Source organism: Suncus etruscus, chromosome 1 (assembly GCF_024139225.1).
Source record: "Suncus etruscus isolate mSunEtr1 chromosome 1, mSunEtr1.pri.cur, whole genome shotgun sequence".
Lineage (NCBI taxonomy): Eukaryota > Metazoa > Chordata > Mammalia > Eulipotyphla > Soricidae > Suncus > Suncus etruscus.
In genome coordinates, this window is record NC_064848.1 from 77757561 (window position 1) to 77779874 (window position 22314).

General features: G+C 37.8%; 1 protein-coding gene across 1 annotated transcript in view; it reads left to right on the top strand.

The window, feature by feature from the left end:
- The window catches only part of TMEM38B (transmembrane protein 38B), a 40347-nt gene that overhangs the window by 9432 nt on the left and 8601 nt on the right, over positions 1-22314 (top strand). Inside the window, exons 2-5 of the mRNA XM_049770897.1 lie at positions 428-584; positions 12577-12761; positions 14252-14339; positions 17314-17431. Of these exons, the coding sequence (XP_049626854.1) occupies positions 428-584; positions 12577-12761; positions 14252-14339; positions 17314-17431 (548 nt within the window). The remainder of the gene's footprint in view (positions 1-427; positions 585-12576; positions 12762-14251; positions 14340-17313; positions 17432-22314) is intronic.

Consider the following 22314-nt stretch of genomic DNA (forward strand, 5'->3'; position numbering starts at 1 on the left):
TTAGGCAAGATTTACACTACAATTTATGACAAGGTTTCACGTATACAGTACTCCATCACTATACCATAGAGTCTGCCTCCTGTCCAGCATTGTCTCAGCTCCCCATCCCCAAGATAAGCTCAGCTCTGTATTCAGTCTTGTTTTAAAGAACAATGATATGGTTCATGATGATTGTGATCATCATATACTTATAAGTGATAGTAAGTTGTAGAAAATTATGCAATTAAAGAATACATTTATCTGTCGCCACTGGGAGGGGAGGCGTCGCGGCCCCGACCGGAGCGCGGCCAAGCTCAGCCAGGCTCGGCGGCTAAAAAAAAAAAAAAAGAATACATTTATCTAATTACATTTATTAGTATCACTGTACCTTAGGAATTTTTCAGTATTCAACTATCTCAGACCACGTTTTTTTATTTTATCATTTTAGGAGCAGCAGCAGAGGCATGGAGGAATCCTATGTCAAGCTGGTTTTCTGCTATGCTCCACTGTTTTGGTGGAGGAATTTTATCCTGTATTCTACTTGCTGAACCTCCAGTGAGGTTTCTTTCTAACAACACTAATATCTTGCTAGCATCTTCAATCTGGTAAGCTGCCACTCTGGTGAAATGAGACATTAAACATTATTTCATAAGTAGTAAGTAGAATGTTTTCTTTAAAAAGTGTTTGTGTTTATGCTGTGGGAGAAATTCAAATTATACTATAAGTTGTAGTTGCAGAATAATGTCTTCTTTTTTTATCCTTCCTCCTGTTTTCTTTCAGATGCAATTTATGCACCTATTATCTGATGCATTTTTAGTGAAAGCATTTCATATATGAAAGGATATCAGATATTTGCCTAAAAATTTTTGTCTTGTGAACCGAGCCCATACATAGTATACAATAGGATAAAAAAATCAAGGATGTACACAGAACAGCAGAAGTGATTGTGATTTATCTCTAAAATTGTTCTGAGTATCATTTTTGTTGGACTTTTCAGAACCTATTAATATTTAATATTTAAAAATTATTTTTGTTTTTGTTTTTTTGGCCACACCGGGTGACGCTCAGGGGCTTACTCCAGGCTATGCTCTCAGAAATCGCTCCTGGCTTGGGGGGCCATATAGGACGCCTGGGGATCGAACCGAGGTCTGTCCTAGGTGAGCGCTTGCGAGGCAGATGCCTTATCTCTAGCACCACCGCTCTGGCCCCTAAAATTTTTGTTTTTAAGTGAAAAATGTTAAGGATTTATTTCATATCACAAAACTAAATATTTTTAGTGCTAGAGACTGCATCCAGGGCCTTATACATGCACAACAAGTGCTTAGTCCTTGAGTTATATATAGCTATATGTATAAAATTAGGTCCCCTCCTCTTATAAATTTCTGCAAATCAAATTACTCTTTCTGTTTGCTTTTGAGACATATCCAGAGGTGCTTGAGGGCTACTCCTGGCTTGGTACATGGGGATCATGCATGCCAAGGAGTGGACCCCATTCTCTCTCATGCAAAGCTTGTACTCTAATGTGTGCCATACCCTTTGAACAATGCTTATGATTAAAAAATATCATCAATTAGGTTTTACATACTAGGAAAAAGTAAAATTAATTTTTATTGTGATCATTTTAAAACAAATATGTGCCATTGCAAATAGTAACAGTAGGTAAAGTAATGGGCATTGGAAACTAGTAGAATAATAATTTGATAGCTAGTTAATATTACCAAATTATCATAGGTTGTCTAAATTATTTATATTCAGTTTATATTTGGTCATGAGCCCTATAATGTAGTTCAGGTATAAAGAAAGTTTTCTAAAATTTTTATCTTTAGTAAGTGGTTGATCTAGGATCAAAGCCAGAAATTTTGTTTGTTTAAACTTCTTGTTTTGTTTGTTTTTGGCCCATACGTGGCAGTGTTCAGATCATATGCCCTCAGTGTATTCAGGGTTCAAGCTGGGAGGGGGACTTTGGACATTTTAAGTAGCACTGATGATGGAATCTGGGTTAGCACATGCAAGGTGCTTATATAACCCTATTGGTGTAAATATTTCTCTAGACATATTTAAGCATTTCTCTTTTCTTTTTCTTTTCTTTTTTTTTTTTTGTTTTGTTTTGTTTTGTTTTGTTTTTGGGTCACACCCTACAGCACTCAGGGGTTACTCCTAGCTCTATGCTCAGAAATCACTCCTGGCAGGCTTAGGGGACCATATGGGATGCTGGGATTTGAACCACCTACCTTCTGCATGCAAGGCAAATGCTTTTTACCTCCTGTTTAAGCATTTCTTAAAATATAGTCTTCCTATTACAATTTTATGAACACTTTTTTTTTTCCAAATTCTGATTTTTCTAAAAAAATTGATTTATTTTTATTAATATTTTATTTAAGCACCATTACAAACATGTTCGTAGTTGGGTTTCTTTTTTTTTTTTTTTTTTTTGGTTTTTCGGGCCACACCCGTTATGTGCTCAGGGGTTACTCCTGGCTACACGCTCAGAAATTGCCCCTGGCTTGGGGGAACCATATGGGACACCGGGGGATCGAACCGTGGTCCTTTCCTTGGCTAGCGCTTGCAAGGCAGACACTTTACCTCTAGCGCCACCTCGCCGGCCCCCGTAGTTGGGTTTCAGTCATATAAAGAATACCCCCCTTCACCAGTGCAACCTTCTCACCACCTAAGCCCCCTCTCTCTTCTTCCCCCAGCCTTGCCTGTCTTTGAGACATTCTATTTTTCTCACTCACTACCATTGTCATAATCATTGTTAGTGTAGTTATTTCTCTAACTGCACTCACCACTCTTTGTGGTAAGCTTTATATCATGGCCAGGCTTCCAGCCCTCATCCTATTGTCTGGGTATTATTACCATACTGTCCTTTATTTTTCTTAAATCTCACAGATGGACACAGAATAGGCCTGAAGACTTTCTTGAGGACTTTTACCCTCTAAATATTTTCAAAAGACAATAATAGCATTTTGGATAATTATTTTGTAAGTGCCGAAGCTATATAAGATGTAGAATATGCAAAATCTGAGACCTTTATGTACTTAATGCTTCTATTTCCTTATATTAACCATCACTATTTATTGTGCAGACAGTTACAGTAGTTTCCTAAATGAAAAAGCCACTTTTTTCATTATATACTTGTTCACATAACAGGCTAGTGATTATGTTAAGAACATACCACTACTTTGAACAGTAATCCTATATTCAAAATGACATTTAAAACTTGTACCATGACTAAACTGCAAAATCTTTCTTTCTCCTTTGTTGTAATGTTTTCCTACCCAGTTTGCTTTAGTCTCATTGGAATTGCTTTTTTCATGAACACACAAAGTATTTAATCCTAGTGCTATTGCACTTATTTTGTTCTGCCAGGGATCTCAAACTCAATTTACCTGCGGGCCACAGGAGGCAAAGTCGGGGTGATCCTTGAGTGCAAAGTCAGTAGTAAGCCTTGAACATTGGGGGGTGTGATCCAAACAACTAAAACAAAACAAAACAAAAAAAGATTTCTCTAGGGCAGAGCCACAAAATGTTGTACAGAGGGCTGTTTGCGGTCGACCCCTGCGTAGTCTTCTTTCCCCAGAAGTTTCATGTTAGCTATATTTTTGGACCTCTTCTATGACTAATCATATCATTCTTTATTTTTCTTTTTAGACTATTTGTTTATTATTTGCATTTAATTTTTTTAAGGTTATACTTAAAAAATTTCAAAAAAGCTCAAGGCTTATTTCTGGCAGTGTGCTCAGGGATCACTTTTGGTTGTATTTGGGGACAATATGGGATGCCAAGGATTGAACTCTGGGGGCCGGAGAGATAGCATGGAGGTAAGGCCTTTGCCTTTCATGCAGAAGGTCATCGGTTCGAATCCCGGCGTCCCATATGGTCCCTGTGCCTGCCAGGAGCAATTTCTGAGCATGGAGCCAGGAGTAACCCCTGAGCACTGCCGGGTGTGACCCAAAAACCACACACACACACACACACACAAAAAAAAAAAAGGATTGAACTCTGTTTGGCTATGTGCAAGGCAATTTCCTTACTCATTGTACAATCTCTCTAGCCTCACAATGTTTTTATTTTTTGTGTTGGTATCATTATACTAGAAAAGAATAATGACTATCTATTAGTCATTTACCAAGTATCATTCTAGTTTCGGTAAGAACAGTTTCTTGTTAGTATATTTATTTTCCTGTGTGCTTTTATCATAGGAATTTGTTTTTCTTTTTTATCTTATTTGCATGGAATTTGACCTTAATTTGTTTTTCTGTTGGCCACTTTTATGGATTGGAATTTATTTATTTTATTTTATTTTTTTAATTGTTTTTTAATTTTTATTTTGATCATAATGGCTTACATATCTTTCACAGTAGTATTTTTAGGTACATATCAGCATTGAAAATGGATTGGAATTTATTTTGAACTCTGAGGATGAAGTGGAATTCAAGGAAGGTTTTCTGACTTCTTGCTTCTGTTTTTAAATTAATTTATTTTAATAAACATTGTGAGTTACAGAGTTATTGAAATTTTAGACAAACTATATTCCAACACCAATCCTACCACCAGTATCAAAGCCAACTTCCCTCTACTAATGTTCCCAGGTTCCCTCTAATATCTTCCCTCCCCCCCCCCCAGCCTGTCATCTTAAAAGGCACTTTTTTTGTTTTTATGTAGCATTCCAAAGATGCTTTTAAATATTTTTTTGGTTCCTCTTACTTCCTGAGTTTGTTTTGGAATTTCTGTTTTGATCTATGCAATTTTGATTTTATCTCAGTAGTTTGTTCTCATTATGGGACTTGTTCTAGCAGAGACCTTCGTGGATAAGTTTTAGAACAAATTGCTCCAGTCTTTTAGAATTTAAAACTATGGGTAGCTGTTGTTGCCACCATTTCCCCCACACTCTGGCTATTCATTTTGAAATCTTTTAATACTCTATGACAACCACTTGATCTCATTCCTTTGTTCGTGACTAAGGTAACCATTACCTTTTACATCTTACTTTTTTGGATAGTTTTTTGTATGCATAATTATATATAAATAGTAAAGTATTCGGTAATTTTATAAATGTGATCAAATGTATGTATTTTCCAATGATTCGCTGCTTCTCAGTCTGTTTTTCGATATTCAGCCTTTTGTATAATTGTAATACTTCACTTAGACTTTACTGTATAACAATAACAATTGCGGGCTGGAGAGATAGCTTGGAGGTAAGGCGTTTACCTTTCATACAGAAGGATGGTGGTTCGAATCCTGGTATCCCATATGGTCCCCCAAGCCTGCCAGGAGCGATTTCTGAGCGTGGAGCCAGGAGTGACCCCTGAACGTTTCCAGGTGTGACCCAAAAACCAAAAAAAACCAAAAAAAAAAAAACAAAAACAAAAAAAAAAATAAACCCAATAACAATTGCTTTACTATGTTAATCTTCAGTGTCAGAGTTGTTTCTAAATTTTAACATTTACTGCCATTGCAATATGCATAATCTGTATGCCTTAATGTTCTTGGATATGTATTCTCTTGGATTTTTTTTAAGTGAAGCAAGATAGTTTTGTTGTTTTTTTTTTTTTTTTAAATAGTTTTTATTGTGACCAAAGTGAATTACATATCTTTCACAGTAATATTTAAGGTACATAATGACAATTAATCAGGGGCATTCCGACCACCAGTGTTGCCCTCCCTCCACCCTTATTCCCAGCATGCATCTCGTATCTCCCTCCTTTGCCCCCCAGAATTCTAGTGTAACTGGTCCCCTCTTGAACAGCTTGTAGTTTTTAATTGACACTTATTTTTGGTTCCTCTTACTTCCTGAATTTGGTTTGGAATTTCTGTTTTGATCTATGCAATTTTGATTTTATCTCAGTAGTTGACACTTATTTAGAAAGATCTGAGGTAGGGGCCAGAGAGATAGCACAGTGGTAGGGTGTTTGCCTTGTACGCAGCTGACCCAGGACAGATCTGGGTTCAATTCCTGGCATCCCATATGGTCTCCCATGCCTGCCAGGAGAGATTTCTGAGCACAGAGCCAGCAGTAGACTCTGAGTACCGTGTGGCCCCAAAACCAAAAACCAAAAAAAAAAGATCTGAGCTGAGGGAAAGGAAGTAGCGTGTATTCAAGAGAGACACAGACAAACAAGTGAGATATGTGTTAAAGGGAGAACACAGTTTTAAGAGAAAGCCTCTTCTGGATTATTCTTAGAGTAATTTTATTGAGTCATAGGCAAACTGATGCCAAAACTATATGAGATAATGCCAAATCCTTTTCCTAATTGAGTATATTAATATTTCCACTGCAATTTTCCCAGCAATATAGCTGGACCTTGCTCACTGAACTTTGCCAAGAAATACTTCCCCTATCCTATCTCTGCAATTTTCCTACAGATAGCCTTTATCTTGCTTGCATTTTTCTTCTGTTTGTTTTTGGGGGCCATACTTGTTGGTGTTCAGGATATACCTTGGGTATGGAGCTCAGGAACACTTCTGGTGTTCAGGGTGTCATGTGGTGCTAGGGGAGATCAAACCTAGGGTTCCTGCTTTTAAAGCACGGTGCTCCAGCTCTTTGAGCTCCTTTCCAGTTTTGTGTGGAAAGGGTGAGGGAGGGCGGGATACCAAGACAGTGGCAGATAGAAATAGCCATTCAACTCTGTTGGAGGGTCTGTTAAAAAATGAAAATAAAACTCTCTGTAAATATATCAACAATAGACTTAGTTTTATTTTGTAGTTTATACGTTTATAAATATAGTTCTAGATGTAATTATGTGTATTTTAAATTCTGTTCTAAAATGGAATATCGTGACTGTATATGTTGTGCTTTTTTTTCTTTTGTTTGTTTTTGGTTTTGGGCCACACTTGATGATGCTTAGGGGTTACTCCTAGCTCTGCACTCAGGCATCACTTCTGGCAGGTTGGGGATATGACCTATGGGATGCTGGCGATCTAACTAGGTTGGCCGTTTGAAAGGCCAACACCCTATCTGCTGTACTATCACTCTGGCCATTGACTGTTATAAAATCCATTAATTATATTAGTGTCTAAGCTTTAATATGCTGATGAGCACTTATATTGATTTATTTTGTTGGCACTATAAAGCCACAGTAGTAACAGCAACCACTGATAAAGTATTTATAGTATCCCAAACACTTTCCTAAGTACTTAATATTTATAATCTCACTTGAGTTTCATAAGAATTCTGTGAGTGGTGTACTATTTTATCTGATATAATCGAGACATAAATTCTGTCAAACAGTTGAGGTGATACCCAGGTGTCATAGAGCAGGATGTGGGGGCCAGGATTCAGCCCTCAGCTCTCTTCCTTTCATGCTCATTTATATAGTATGTCATAGTCTTTGTCCTTACAGATCTTTAAATATACAAAAATGATGATTTTGCTTAAACTAGATTTCATATTTATTTATTTATTTTTTGGTTTTTGGGCCACACCCTGTAGCGCTCAGGGGTTATTCCTGGCCTTGCACTCAGAAATCGGTCCTGGCAAGCCCAGGGGACCATATGGGGTGTTGGGATTTAAACCACCGTCTGTCCTGGATCAGATGCATGCAAGGCAAATGACCTTACTGCTGTGCTATCTCTCCGATCCCTATTATTTTTAAAGTTTTTTGTTTGTTTGTTTGTTTGCTTCTTTGGGTTTAGGGGCCACACCCAGAGGCGCTTGTGGGACCACTCTTGACTCTGTGCTCTGGGTATCAAGCATTGCTAAGGATGAACCCAGGGCTCCTACAGCATACATTGCATGTTCTCTGACTCTGTGCTATTTCCTTCAATCTACACTTGAAGTTTATTTTTTTTTTATGCTAGAGCAAGTTTGCCATCTTTAATTTTATAGAGGATGTTTGGAATGTACTTTAAACTCTTGTAAATGAAAGTAAGTGAGCTTTGTGAATATACATAATGGAAAGGCCACCTTGTTTATTACAATAACTTTATGTACACATCTAGAGGTTAGCACCATCTGTTGGCAAAGCTAAATAATTACATGGTGTTATTTTTGAAAAGTCTGGGGGAAATTCTTTTGGGGGATTGGCCACACCTGGACAGTCTTCTTCAAGGTTATTCCTAGCTCTGCATTTAAGAATGACTCTGGCAGTGCTTAGACCAACGATACAAGATGCTGGAGATTGATTCTGGTCAGCTGTGTGCATGTGTGCAGGGCTAACATCCTATCTGCTGTACTCTCTCAGGCCCAGGGAAAATGTGGTGTGTGTGTGTACACTAGTCTTGCATCTTCCTTCCTTCCTTCCTTCCTTCCTTCCTTCCTTCCTTCCTTCCTTCCTTCCTTCCTTCCTTCCTTCCTTCCTTCCTTCCTTCCTTCCTTCCTTCCTTCCTTCCTTCCTTCCTTCCTGCCTTCCTGCCTTCCTGCCTTCCTTCCTGCCTTCCTGCCTTCCTTCCTTCCTTCCTTCTTTCTTTCTTTCTTTCTTTCTTCCTTTCTTTCTTTCTTTTCTCTCTCCCTCTCTTTCTCTCCCTCCCTCTCTTTCCCTCCCTCCCTCCCTCCCTCCCTCCCTTCCTTCCTTCCTTCCTTCCTTCCTTCCTTCCTTCCTTCCTTCCTTCCTTCCTTCCTTCCTTCCTTCCTTCCTTCCCTTCCTTCCCTTCCTTCCCTTTCCTTTTCCCTTCCCCTCCCTTCCCTTTCTTGTCCCTTTCTCTTTACTTCCCTCCCCTTCCCTTCTCTCCGTTCCCCTCCCTTCCCCTCCCCTCCCCTCCCCTCCCCTTACCCTTTCCCATACCCTTTTCTTTTCTCATTTTGGGGATACAACCTGAGGATTTACTCCTGACTCTACGCTCAGAAATTGCTCCTAGCAGGCTTGGGGGGATCAAAACCAGGTTGGCAGTGTGCAAGGCAAATGCCCTAACTGCTATGCTATTGCTCCAGCCCCCAGTTGCTTTCTTTAAACTTCTAGTGATATATTACACTTTTGCCTAACTGATACTGCATTAAAATTTTATTTTTTAAAATTTTTGGGTGTTTTAGTCAAACCTGGCATTGCTCAGGGGCTACACACAGCTTGGAACTTGGGGTTTGCTCCTGGAATTTGTGAGGTTGACTTGTGTTATAGGACAGGAATGGTTGCTTAGGGTCCTATTGGTCTGATATGTTTACTTATAAATCTGTGAAGTTGAGTAAGTAGTGACTAACACGGAATTGTGTTTGGTTTACATTCTTAGTTTGCTGCCTGCCATTGGATGTAGCCTCGAGGCCTCCACACTTTTCTGATTATTACCTTGGTTGCCCCTGGCACTGCTGGGCATGTATTGTATTGAACCATTGGTCATTTGGAACTGTTGGCGAAATATCACTGGGAATGTCCTCCATGCTCTCAGTATATTGCTTGCTACCTCCACACCCACAAATAATGCAAATTTAGGTCTTATACCATAGTATTATATAATTTAATGTAAAAGTCTGAGGATTACTCTTTGTTTTTGTTTTTGTTTTTGGGCCACACCTGGCGGTACTCAGGGGTTACTCCTGGCTATCTGCTCAGAAATAGCTCCTGGCAGGCATGGGGGACCATATGGGACGCTGGGATTCGAACCAACCACCTTAGATCCTGGGTTGACTGCTTGCAAGGCAAACGCCCCCGTGCTATCTCTCCGGCCTTCAAAGATTACTCTTAGAATAGTATAGTTTTTAAACTTTAAGCTAATTATATTGATGTGAAAGTAAAAGAGGCATCACTAGTATACTTTCTTGTTTTTCTTTATGAGAACTTGAATTAAAATATATAACATCACTGTAGATTGGATTGAGAAAGGAGTATTTGCTTACTAATAAGTATTCTTTTCTCAATCTAATCTATGGTGGATGTCAGATTTTTTTTTTTTTTGTTACCCTGTGACGCTCAGGGGTTACTCTTGGCTCTGCACTCAGAAATTGCTCCTGGCTTGGGGGACCATATGGGACGCCGGGGATTGAACCGTGTTCTGTTCTAGACCAGATGCTGGAAGGCAAAGGCCTTACTGCTGCCTGTGCCACCACTCCAGCCCGGATGTCAGAATATTTTAATTTTATTTGAAAGTAGATTCTAAGGGATCAGAGAGATAGTACAGTGGATAAGGCACTTGGCTTTGCATATGGCTGGCCACATCACTGCTAGGAGTGATCCTTGAGTGCAGAGTGAGAAGTAAACCCTGAACAGTGCGCAGTGTGCCCCACAAAACAAAAATAAATATATAAATACAATTAAAAATTGCTTATAAAATATGACTCTTCACACATACCCCACCCTGTTACTATTAGGCCCAGAGCAGTAGGAGAGATTTAGCAAAAGGTGGCAGGAGCTACACACACCATCCCCAAGTTTCCAGAAAAAATTGCTTTTTTTTTTTTTTTTTTTTTTTTGAGGTTTTAGGTCATACCTTTGGCGACCAGGGCTTGCTCCCATTCTTGTGTTCCGTGGTCATTCCTGGAAGAGCTTGGAGAACCATTTGTAGTGCTCAGATCAAACTGGTTTGGCTATCAGCAACTCCTTAACCTTTTTAATATCTAGCCATGGAAATTTGTTGTGTATTTAAAGCATAGCAACTTTCAAAATATTACCTGTAAAGTTTTAAATCATGCCTCATTTTCAAAAGCTCTTTACTATTATAGTTTATTCCTTTCTTTCAAAACTCTGTATCAGCTGCTGCTTTTTGTTTGTTTCTTGTTTTGGTTTTGGTTTTGAGCCACACCCACCCAGCAGTGCTCAGGGCTCACTCCTAGCTGTGCATTCTGGAGTCATTCTTGGCAAGGGACCCTTGGGATACCTTATATTTAAGTGGGGTCAAGTGCATTACTTGTTGAACCATACCAGTCCCTCAGCTGATTCTTTAATTTGTATATTTTTTATTTTGCTTCTATAGATAATCTATTGCAGGACTCCTTTTTTATCGTGTTGAATTTTAGGTGAGAGTGTAAAAGTTGAATGATTCCTGGTATCGTAACATACTGTAATTCATTGTGATGGTAACCTTTATATACTAAAAAGTACATGAAAGATTTCTTGTTTTGTACTTTTGTAGAGGCACATCCAGCTTTATTGGGCCTTATTCCTAACTTTTTAACTCCGGGATTGCTCCTGGTTCAGCTCTGGGGATCCTATGGGGTGCCAGGGATCGAATTTAGGTCACCTATGTGCAAGGCAAACACCCTAGACTCTGTACTGCCTCTCCAGCACATAAAACCTATGTTGCTATAAGAATTAGTCACTATGATTGCACAGAGCTATCAGGATTCAGTCCAAGCTATATGTTCAATAAAAATTTTATGTCATAGTATCAATGACCTTAAAAAATAGGAAATAGTGGGCCGGGAAGGTGGCGCTACAGGTTAGGTGTCTGCCTTGCAAGCGGATGGACCGCGGTTCGATCCCCCGGTGTCCCATATGGTCCCCCAAGCCAGGGGTGATTTCTGAGCGCATAGCCAGGAGTAACCCCTGAGCGTCAAATGGGTGTGGCCCAAAAACCAAAAAAAAAATATATAGGAAATAGTTAATAGAGAGTAAGAGCAAAGAAGGTATCTGACCAAATGATTGACAACTAGATTTCTTAAACATATTTTTAAAAAATGCATTCCTAGGGGCTGGAGAGAGAGCATAGAGGTAAGGTGTTTGCCTTGCATGCAGAAGGTCAGTTTTTCATATCCCGGCATCCCATATGGTCCCCTGAGCCTGCCAGGAGTGATTTCTGAGCATAGAGCCAGGAGTAACCCCTGAGTGCTGCTGGGTGTGACCCAAAAACCAAAAACCAAAAAAAAAAAATGCATTTCTATACTTTAAATACTTTATGGTTAATCAATTTCAGTTAAAAAATTTTAGAGGGGGCTGGAGCGGTGGTGCAAGCGGTAGGGCACTTGTCTTGCATGCTCTAACCTAGGACAAACCACGGATCAATTCCCCTCTGTCCCATATGATCTTCTATGCCAGGAGTGATTTCTGAGTGCATAGACAGAAGTAACCCCTGAGCGCTGCTGGATGTGACCCCAAAACAAAAACGAACAAACAAACAAAAAAAGTTGTCGGCAGAAAAGTGATAAATATACTAATAAGGGTTTATTTGAATCAGCTAAATTGAAGGACAAGCTTCATATTTTTTTTTAGCTATATGAAAATATGTTTTCCACATACCCCTGTCCTGGATAATTATGGCCCTTCTTCATATAGGTTATAACCTAATAACTGCCCAAAGGAGCACTTGTCAAGAAGTTTATGTGTAGAAACATAGTCCTTGTTTAGATACCACTCGTACATTTAAAATTCTTCTCCCAAAATAAGAATACTGTGTATTACCAGAGAAATCTCTACTCTAGAAGCAGTTGTTCATTTACTCACTTTTTTGTTGTACATGAAAATTTGTAGAAAATTTTTGCATAGGTCGCATATTTAGATGTTCCCAGCTAGGTGAAATTCCTCTGTTAATTACTTCATGGGAGATTATTTTATGTTTCACATAATTTAAAAAAATCAGCTACCTAATTTGTGTTCTTATAGTCAGCTTCTTTACTTATATGGATAATTTTTGTTGTTGTTGTTTCACCTAGTAGTTATTATTGCTGTGCCAAATTTTAATATATTTCTCTGACTTCATTTCTAATATTAAAAATATTTAATTTTTAAATCGCAGGTATATTGTATTTTTTTGTCCACATGACCTAGTGTCCCAAGGCTATTCTTTCCTACCTGTTCAACTCTTGGCTGCTGGCATGAAGGAAGTGACTAGAACTTGGAAAATAATCGCTGGAGTCACACATGCGAATAACTATTACAAAAATGGCTGGATAATCATGATAGCTATTGGATGGGCTCGAGGTAATATTAATCATATGTGTTCGTAAATATTCTACTAGTGCAGCTACTAATAGTACAGCTTCTAACTAATTACATTAATGCAGAAAACAGACTTTAGAGAGTTTTTTTTTTAAAGGAAACTTTGTTAGTTTGGCTAGTAACGTTAATTTAAAACTAAATCATAATTAGTACTGCTAAGTTTTTAGTTTAAGTAATTTTTAGTTTTGTTGATTAGTTTGATTGTCAGTCCCAGAACCCGGGAGTCAAGATAAAATAGGCTGCCATCAATAAAAACAAAACAAGTTGACAAGAAAAAAAATGATGTCGTGCACATATTAAAGAAGCATAGCTCCAGGCTGGAAGGACATGTCTTGCATGTGCTAACCTGTATTTGATTTCTGGCATTTCATTGGTCCTGAGTAAAGAGCCAGGAGTAACTGCTGAGCACTGCTGAGTATGGCTTAGAAAGCAAAAACCAAATCAGCAGCAAATAGCTCTTTGTGTGTGTGTCTGTGTGTCTATGCATATCTATAGTGAATAACAGAATAAAATAATATGATTGATAAGGGTTTGTGTTTATTCTACTGTGCTTATCTTTATTGTTATGCTATTATATAAGTAGTAATTGAAAAAATTTCTCTGTTTTCTCTAGCATACTGTACCTAAAACTAATATCTGAAAAGGGGATGACAGAGCCAAGGATTATTTTTTCAGCTCTTACACAAACCTTTAGGCACAATGCTGTGCTTGAGGCCTCTATTTTTACCTGAATTACAGTCAAGTAGCTGTTTGCCCTATGATGAAAGAGAAGTGTTGCAGTTGTCTCAGTATTGTAATTAGACAGGGAGTGTGTGTGTGTGTGTGTGTGTGTGTTCTAAGTCTTATGTTTTGGCTTTTCTCTTGAAAAAAAATTTTTTGGGGGGGTTTTTGGGTCACACCCGTCGGCACTCATGGTTTACTCCTGACTTTATGCTCAGAAATCACTCCTGGCAGGCTCAGGGGACCATATGGGATGCCGGGATTCAATCTGCTGTCCTTCTGCATGCAAGGCAAAGTCTTACCTCCATGCTATCTCTCCTGCCCCTTTGTCTTGAAATTTTAAGACAGGTGATAGAACTATGATTTCATTTCATATATTTTCTCAAGAAAATTGGACTAAATATTGTTTCTTTCTTTCTTTCTTTCTTTCTTTCTTTCTTTCTTTCTTTCTTTCTTTCTTTCTTTCTTTCTTTCTTTCTTTCTTTCTTTCTTTCTTTCTTTCTTTCTTTCTTTCTTTCTTTCTTTCTTTCTTTCTTTCTTTCTTTCTTTCTTTCTTTCTTTCTTTCTTTCTTCCGTCCTTCCTTCCTTTCTTTCTTTTTTCCGTCCTTCCTTCCTTCCTTCCTTCCTTCCTTCCTTCCTTCCTTCCTTCCTTCCTTCCTTCCTTCCTTCCTTCCTTCCTTCCTTCCTTCCTTCCTTCCTTCCTTTCTTCCTTCCTTCCTTCCTTCCTTCTTTCTTTTTTTTTTTGTATTTAGGTGCAGGTGGTAGCATTGTCACAAATTTTGAGTTGCTAATGAAAGGAGCTTGGAAACCAGAGGCTGATGAATGGCTGAAGATGTCCTAGTGAGTTCTATAAACTATTCAAGACCCAACATTGCATTCTTAAAATGTATCAAAAAAATTTTTTTAAGGAGTAACTGGGAAGCTATAAAAAAGAAATATAGCTAAAAAAATAAACTGCAATGATAATAAAAAGAGAACCTAGAACAATGCTTCTAAAAGTCTGTTCTCTCAAAAGTAGTTTTAAAATATTGATTCCTTTCTCTGAGGATCGCTCCAAAGAAAACCAAACAAAAACTTTGGATTTCTGTAGATTTGTGGAATGAGTGTATGTACTTACAGATCAAGAACTACATGGGAACAGACTTCTGGATGCAAAGGAATCAGTTGCAGACTCTTTGCATACTTATAATAATTGCAATATCACCCAGATTTCAAATCTTATTTTTAGAAGTATTTGAAGCTTCCACTCTCACTGGTATAGGATGTTTTAATTTCCATTTTTTTGGACAACTTACAATGAAGGTTTTCTTATATTTATTGGCCATCTACAATATGTTATCTTTATGGAAGTGCATTGATCTCTTTTCTCTCTTGTTTTTTTGGCTTTTGGTTTTTGGGCCACACCCAGTGATGCCCAGGGGTTACTCCTGGCTGTGAGCTCAGAATGGCTCCTGGCTTGGGGGACCATGGGATGCCGGGGAATCAAACCGTGGTCTGTCCTAGGTCAGCTACATGCAAAGCAAATGTCCTACCACTGTGCCACCATTCTGGCCCCAACTTCTCTCCATTTTTTGATGAGTTTGTTTTTTTTTTTATTGTTGTTGGTGAGTTTTGGGGAGGTTATATGCTTCTAAGAATCCATCCATTTCTTCTTGGTTCTTCAGATTAGAGGTATAGAACTGTTCATAGTAACCTCTTGTGATCTTTTATATTTCTGAGGTATCAATTTAAATTCATTTTCTTTCATATCTAATCAATTTGCTTGTGTATTCTTTTTTATTTTATATGATACTAGTTATGCACATGTTAATCTTGCTTATTCTTTTAAAATACATCTCTTTTTTATTTACCATTTGTATTATTTTCTTAATTTCTGCCATAATTTCTATTAATTTTTTCTTTTTACTGAACTTGAAATTCATTTTTTGTTCCTTTTCTAGCATTTTAAGCTGTGTGGGTAGGTTATTGATTTTTTGGGGGGTAGGTTATTGAGCTTTTTTATTTTCCCAGTGGGTGGTGGTTTGGGCTATACCTGCAATACTCAGGGATTACTCCTGACTCTGGACTCAGGAATTACTCTTGGCAGGGGACTTATGGGGTGTCTATATTGAAAGGAACTTCCTTCTCAGCATTGCTTTTGTTGTATCCCACAAATTTTAATGTGTGTTCCTTTGTTTTTGTACCATTCGAAAAATATTTTTAGTTCTTTGATTTCATCTTTGACGCAATAGTTATTTAGCAGAATATTCAGTTTCCAAGTGTTGGATTTCTATCTTTACTTTTTTTTTCTTTTTCGATCCATATCTGGTAGGGCTCAAGGATACCTGACAGGTTCAAGGCTTACTGCTGAATAATCTCTTTAGCCTTTTAGCCTGATATCTTAGAACTGTCTTAGCTTGAATATTACTTGATATGACAAATGTATAGTTAGTTATTCCTTCTTTTTTAAAAGTTTACTGTTGGCTTGTATGATTGTTTTCCATCCTTTCACCCTAAGCCTATCATTATTGTGTGAATTCAGGTGTGTTTCCTCTAAACCAGGGTTCTCAAACTCGCGGCCCGCAGGCTGTTTGCGGCCCTTCGTATGACATTTTGTGGCCCCCGGCCGGCCTTCAAATATCGCAGTATTCGCGATTATTCGCTTACCGAATAATCGCAATAAAAATTGCATTAGTAAGAAAAAAATCGCATTAAACATTCACATACCCCGAGCAATTTCGTTCGGGGTATGCAAATATTTAATGCGATTTTTTTTCTTACTAATGCAATTTTTTATTGTGAATATTTGGTAAGCGAAATCCCTTATGTGGCCCTGCCTCACCCCAACTTTGCCTCCTGCGGCCCCCAAATAAATTGAGTTTGAGACCCCTGCTCTAAGCATTAGAATGTTAAATTTTGTCTCTTGATCCATCAAGCTGCTTCCTGTCTTTTAATAAGATAGTTTAATTCAGTGACCCATGTAGAAATTGTTGATATAAGGGAATAAATTTGCTGCCATTTTCCTATGAGTATTTTGATTGATTTCCCTTTGTTTTTAGTTTTCCCAACTAGAATGCCATTCGGTATTCCTTGTAGAATTGATTTAAATGCAACATCTGTTGCTTGAAAATGTTTTAATGCTTTTCTTAAGACTTAATACTTAGTCTTATTCATAGAGAAACTTGATTGCTCTATTTGAACTGAGATTCAAAAGAGGTTCTTCTCAGGGGCTGGAGAGATAATATAGCAGGTAGGGCACTTGTCCTGCACTTAGCCCCAACTGGGTTTGATTTTTGGTACACCAAATGGACCTTAAGTCCAAGTGATCCCTAAGTGCAGAACCAGGAGTCAATTCTGAGCACTGCTTATATGGTCCCACAACAAAACAAAGGCCGGTTTTTATAGAATACTTTGAATGTATTATTCAATTCCTTTAGAGAGTTTGAGATATCTGATGTGAATTTTATTCCCTTTCTATTTGAGATTTTGCTTCTCTCTCGTGCAGCTTTAAGTAGTTGTTCTCTCTTGTTCTTGCCTTTTGATGACATTGTGTCTTGGTGTTGTGTTTGTGTTTTAATTTTTTGGCACTCTGGGCCTCCTGGATATGTGCTAAGGTCTCCTTCATCAGATTGTGGAAGTTCCAAACTGCTGCCTCTTTCATCAGTGATGAAAGATAATTTTATATAATAGCATTTCTGAAACTTTGTAAGTATATTCACAGAAAATATTAGTTTGTTAACTCATTAAGTTCATATTTTATAGCATACTCTGTACTTACATATGTACTTACATAATCTATTATTAGTTATCAATTTAACTTGTGTTTTATTTTCAGCCCTGCCAAGATAACCCTATTAGGGTCAGTTGTCTTCACATTCCAGCATGCCAAGTATCTGCCAATAGCAAGGCATAATCTTATGTTCCTATATACCATTTTTATTGTGGCGACAAAGGTAAGAATTCAGAGTATAAATCAGTGTTATAAAATCTGTATGACTGGAATTCTGGGTGCTTGGCAAGTATAAGTAAAATTTTCTTCTGTTAGGGGCCAGAGCAGTAGCACAGTGGTAGGGCTTTTGCCTTGCACGTGGCCAACCCAGGACAGATGGTGGTTCGATTCCTGGCATCCCATATGGTCCCCCGTGCCTGTCAGGAGCGATTTTTGAGCGCAGAACCACGAGTAACCCCTGAGCATTGCCAGGTGTGGTATTATCTAAAAAATTAGAATCTGGGGGACATTTATTTATGTTATTTGTGATACAATAAAACATAGCTCTTCTATGTCTGATTTATGTTTAGGTGATAAGGTAATATTTGCAGATAGCCTAATAATATATCGGAGACTATAGAGTGGTGAAAATAGCCATCGTTGCTCAGAAAGTCACAGATTTATAGAATGAGCTATGTATAAAGGGTTCTTTACATCTTTAAAATTAAAATTTTTATCTTGGGATACATTTGTAGTTAATCTCTTATTATTGCCTGGTGGAAGCTTTGGTCTTCATGAAACTAAGAGGTAGGCAATAATTTCATTTTCTTTGGGTGTGAGGACACAATATATATATTTATATATATTGGATTTTGTGTCACACCTGGCAGCACTTAGGGTTTACTCCTTGCTCTGCACTTAGAAATCACTACTGGCAGGTTTAGGACCATATGGGATGCCAGGATTTGAACCACTGCCCATCCTCGGTTGGTTGCGTGCAAGGCAAACATCCTACCACTGTGCTATCTTTCTAGCCCCTATATCCGAAATTTTTATGACTTTTATTTGCCTGTGTATCATGAGGCCAATCCTGGTTACTGTTATTCTTATTAATCAGGAGTTTTTTTTTATGTCCACAGATAGAAAATTGATTTAAAAAGATAACTATATCTTTGCCTAGTTATTTTTGATAAAATAAAAAATAATATACAAGACTGTTAAAAAATATAATAATGCTGAGATAATTAGTTTTACTCTTTTACTGCTTTGGGTCTATCAAATTGGCCCTGTGTTTCTCAGAGGACACCAGGAGTCCAGCCAACAGAGCTGAGGACAGGGCATGCTGTGCCAGAGAATGAACTTGGGAATTCTTGCATACCAAGCTTGTAAGAGCTGTCTTTTTGGTTTTTCTTTTCTCATCTAGATGTCCTCTATTTTTGTTTGCCATTGCTCTGTTCAGTTTCCAGGCTAGTCTTGAATAATAATGGTTCTGGTGGATATCCTTTTCTTGTTCTTCACTTAAGTGGGATTGCATTAAAACTTTTTGCCTTTATATGTCTTGTTTTAGCAATGTTTTATAGTTATTCTTCATTATATTGAGAAGAATTTTTCTTAGGAATTTTGTGGATTTTTTTCCTCTATATTTCTGATAATACAGTAGATGACCGTGTTTTACCTTTAAAATACTGTATCTTTTATTGTTGTTCTTTGGATTTGGTTTTTGGGCCACACCTGATGGTGTTTAGGGATTCTTGGTTTTGCATTCAGGGGTAATGCCTGTTAGACTAAGGGGTACTAAAGATCAAATCTGGATTTTACTGTGTGTAAGCAAGTATCTCATTCACTGTACAATCTCTGTTCCTGTATCTTTTATTTGTATGATAAATCCATTTATAATAGATGTATCCTTTTTCTTGTGTATTGCTGGATTCAAGTTGCTAATTATCTTAAAGTTTTTTCTTCTTAATCTGTTCTTGAAGGAATTTGGTTTGTATTTTTCTTTGTAATTTATTTCTTTAAAAAAATCACATTGGGGGGTAAAAAAATCACATTACTGGGATCATTGAATTGAATTTATGTCAGTTTATATTATTCTTTTGGGAGGGTGGTGGTGCTAGAAATGAACCTGGGTCAGCTGCATGTAAGGCAAGCATGTTCCCACTCCAGCCCTAAATATGATGACTGTTAGTTTCTTATTTTTGCTTTCTTCTTTAGTAAGCAGGAGACCATGAAATCAAGTGCTGTTTAGTAATACCCCTCCACATAGTTTGCTAAATAAGGAAACAGTTTAATATATTTTTTTACCCCTTCCCAAACCAGTTTAATAAATTTTATTTGTGAAAGAATAAGGGTTCATCTCATTTGTATCACCTTGTTGAATTAAGATCTGATAAGCAGGGACCTGAGAGATAGCATGGAGATAGGGCGTTTGCCTTTCATATAGAAGGTCATGGGTTTGAATCCCGGCATCCCATATGGTCCCGAGCCTGCCAGGAGCGATTTCTGAGTGTAGAGCCAGGAATAACCCCTCAGCGCTGCCGGGTGTGACCCAAAACCCCCCCCCCCAAAAAAAAGAAAAAAAAGATCTGATAAGCGACTGAATCCACATAAGTTCTTGAAACTCCCAAATCTGATAAGCCAGTAATTTCTGATGCTAGCAATACTTCTCAGATGAATGTTGAATCTTCTGGAAATGGAGATTCTATTAGAAATAATTCTGAAAAGTACTGAATATCCTTCATGTTCTCAGAATATACTTGAGTTCTACTTGTTTGGATTTTGTTTGCTATTTTTTTGACATTAGATTACTGTGTTTATTTGAATTCTTTTATAACTTACTTACATTTTGTGAAATAAAGCTATAACTAGTGTAGTTTTGATAATTAGCTTTTTGTAATTATTGTTTTTTTTTTTTTTTGGTTTTTTGGTCACACCCGGCAGTGCTCAGGGGTTATTCCTGGCTCCAGGCTCAGAAATTGCTCCTGGCAGGCACGGGGGACCATATGGGACTCCGGGATTCGAACCTATGACCTCCTGCATGAAAGGCAAACTCCCTACCTCCATGCTATCTCTCCGGCCCCAGCTTTTTGTAATTATTGTAAAGGAGAATTTTGGCAAGTTTTACCCAATATTGACCTAAATTGGAGGTTACCATTTTATGTAGAATCTTCTCAATTTATTTTCTTTTCAGATTAAAAAGAACACATTTGTATTCATGCCTTTTGTTTACCTTTAAATTGTATGGGAGTAACTTTAAAAGCTATATATTTTAAGTGTTTATGGGCAAACTGTTATTGTTTTTAGTCCTTTTTCTTTTTTCTTTTTTGTTTTGGTCACACATGGTGGTGTTGCTCAGGTGTTGGTTACTCTTGGCCCTGCACTCAGAAATGTCTCCTGGCAGGCTAGGGGATCAAATGAGATGCCGGGATTAGAACTGGGTTCGTCTTGTGTTGGCTTCATGCAAGGTAAATGTCTTACCACTGGGCTATAGCTCTGGTCCCTGTTTTTAGTCTTTACTTTTCTGTAATTACTCATTGACTTGCATTTTGCTGTAGGAAGGTTCTTGAAGGTGTTCATTGTTCAATGTTCTTTTGGCAGCCAGTGGTGGTAATGCATAGGCCAATTCTTTTTTTTTTTCTGTCTTTTTTTTTTTTTTTTTTAGTTTTTATTTTGATCAAAGTGGATTACAAATCTTTCACAGTAATTCTTTAGGTACATAGTGACATTGAATCAGGAACCTTCCCACTACCAATGTTGTCCTCTCTCCACCCCTGTTCCCATCATGCATCCCATATCCCCCTCCTTTAACCCCTGGGTTGCTAGTATAAGTGGTCCCCTCTGTGTCTAGCTTGTAGATTGGTTGTTGATTCTGTTGTTATTGGCTTTGGATTTGGTGTTTAAGTCTGATCATTTTCTTATTTCTACTTAATGTTCATACAGCTGTCTGGTCTTGGTACCCTCCATTATTTCCCCTTCAATTTGTGAGGCAAAACAAGATGGTTCAAATTATGTGGTTCTGTTTGAAGGAAAGAAAAATAAAATAAAATGGGGCAAAAATCAAAAAGGCAAAAAATCGAAGGAGTCTTTTAACCCTGTTGATGGTTGATTTCAGGCTTCTTTTTTAGGGGGGTGGGGTGAGGAGGAGCTACACCTTGAGTCACTCAGGAGTTACTCCTGGCTCTCTGCTCAGAAATCACTTCTGGCAGGCCTGAGGGACCATATGAGATGCTGGGATTTGATCTACTGTTGGTCCTAGGTCAGCGCTTGCAAGGCAAAAGCCCTACCATTGTGCTGTCTCTCCAGCCCCTCTGGCTTCTTTTTTAAGTGCTGTTTTATTTCATATTTGACCCTTTTGAGGTCTTAATTTAAGCTTGAGGTATATATCTGGGCAATTTCATTTTGAACTAACCTGTCTTTTTTGCATCAAGCAGTTAATTCTTCATACCTTAAGCATTTGCTTAGCTCTTTGGTCTTATAGCTATTGATATCTTATATTCTATTTTCTTTTAAAAAACAGCTTTATGTTTGTGCAACTAAGGGTTGGTAAACTCCTTTAGGATGGTTGTGCATGAATATTTTGGCTCATTTCGTGTGGTTCCCTCCTTTTTTGAACTATGTTGCTTATAAGTTTTAGACTTTTTGGATATTTCAGATTTCAGCCTTAAACTATCTTGAATTTCTGTTTTCTGCTCCTTAGTATTAAGAATTTATACACTTTCTTTTCTTTTTTCTTTTTGGTTTTTGGGTCCACCCAGTGGCACTCAGGGATTACTCCTGGCTTTATGCTCAGAAATCTCTCCTGGCAGGCTTGTGAGACCATATGGGGTGCCGGGATTTGAACCAATGACCTTCTGCATGAAAGGCAAATGCCTTACCTCCATGCTGTCTCTCTGGCCCCCGAATTTATACATTTTCTTAAAAGAAAAAGTGCGTATAAATGTAGAGTTTATTATAGCATTTTTTTCTTTGCAGGTTATATAAATCCAAAGCAAAGAAGTTGCTTTTAATAGTTGTGATATAGTTTTTATTTGCTTATTATTGTTGTCATTGTTTTTTTATCATTGTTTTAATAGTTGTTATATGAACCCCAATGCAAAGGAATTGCTATATTACAGTTGTTTTTAAAAT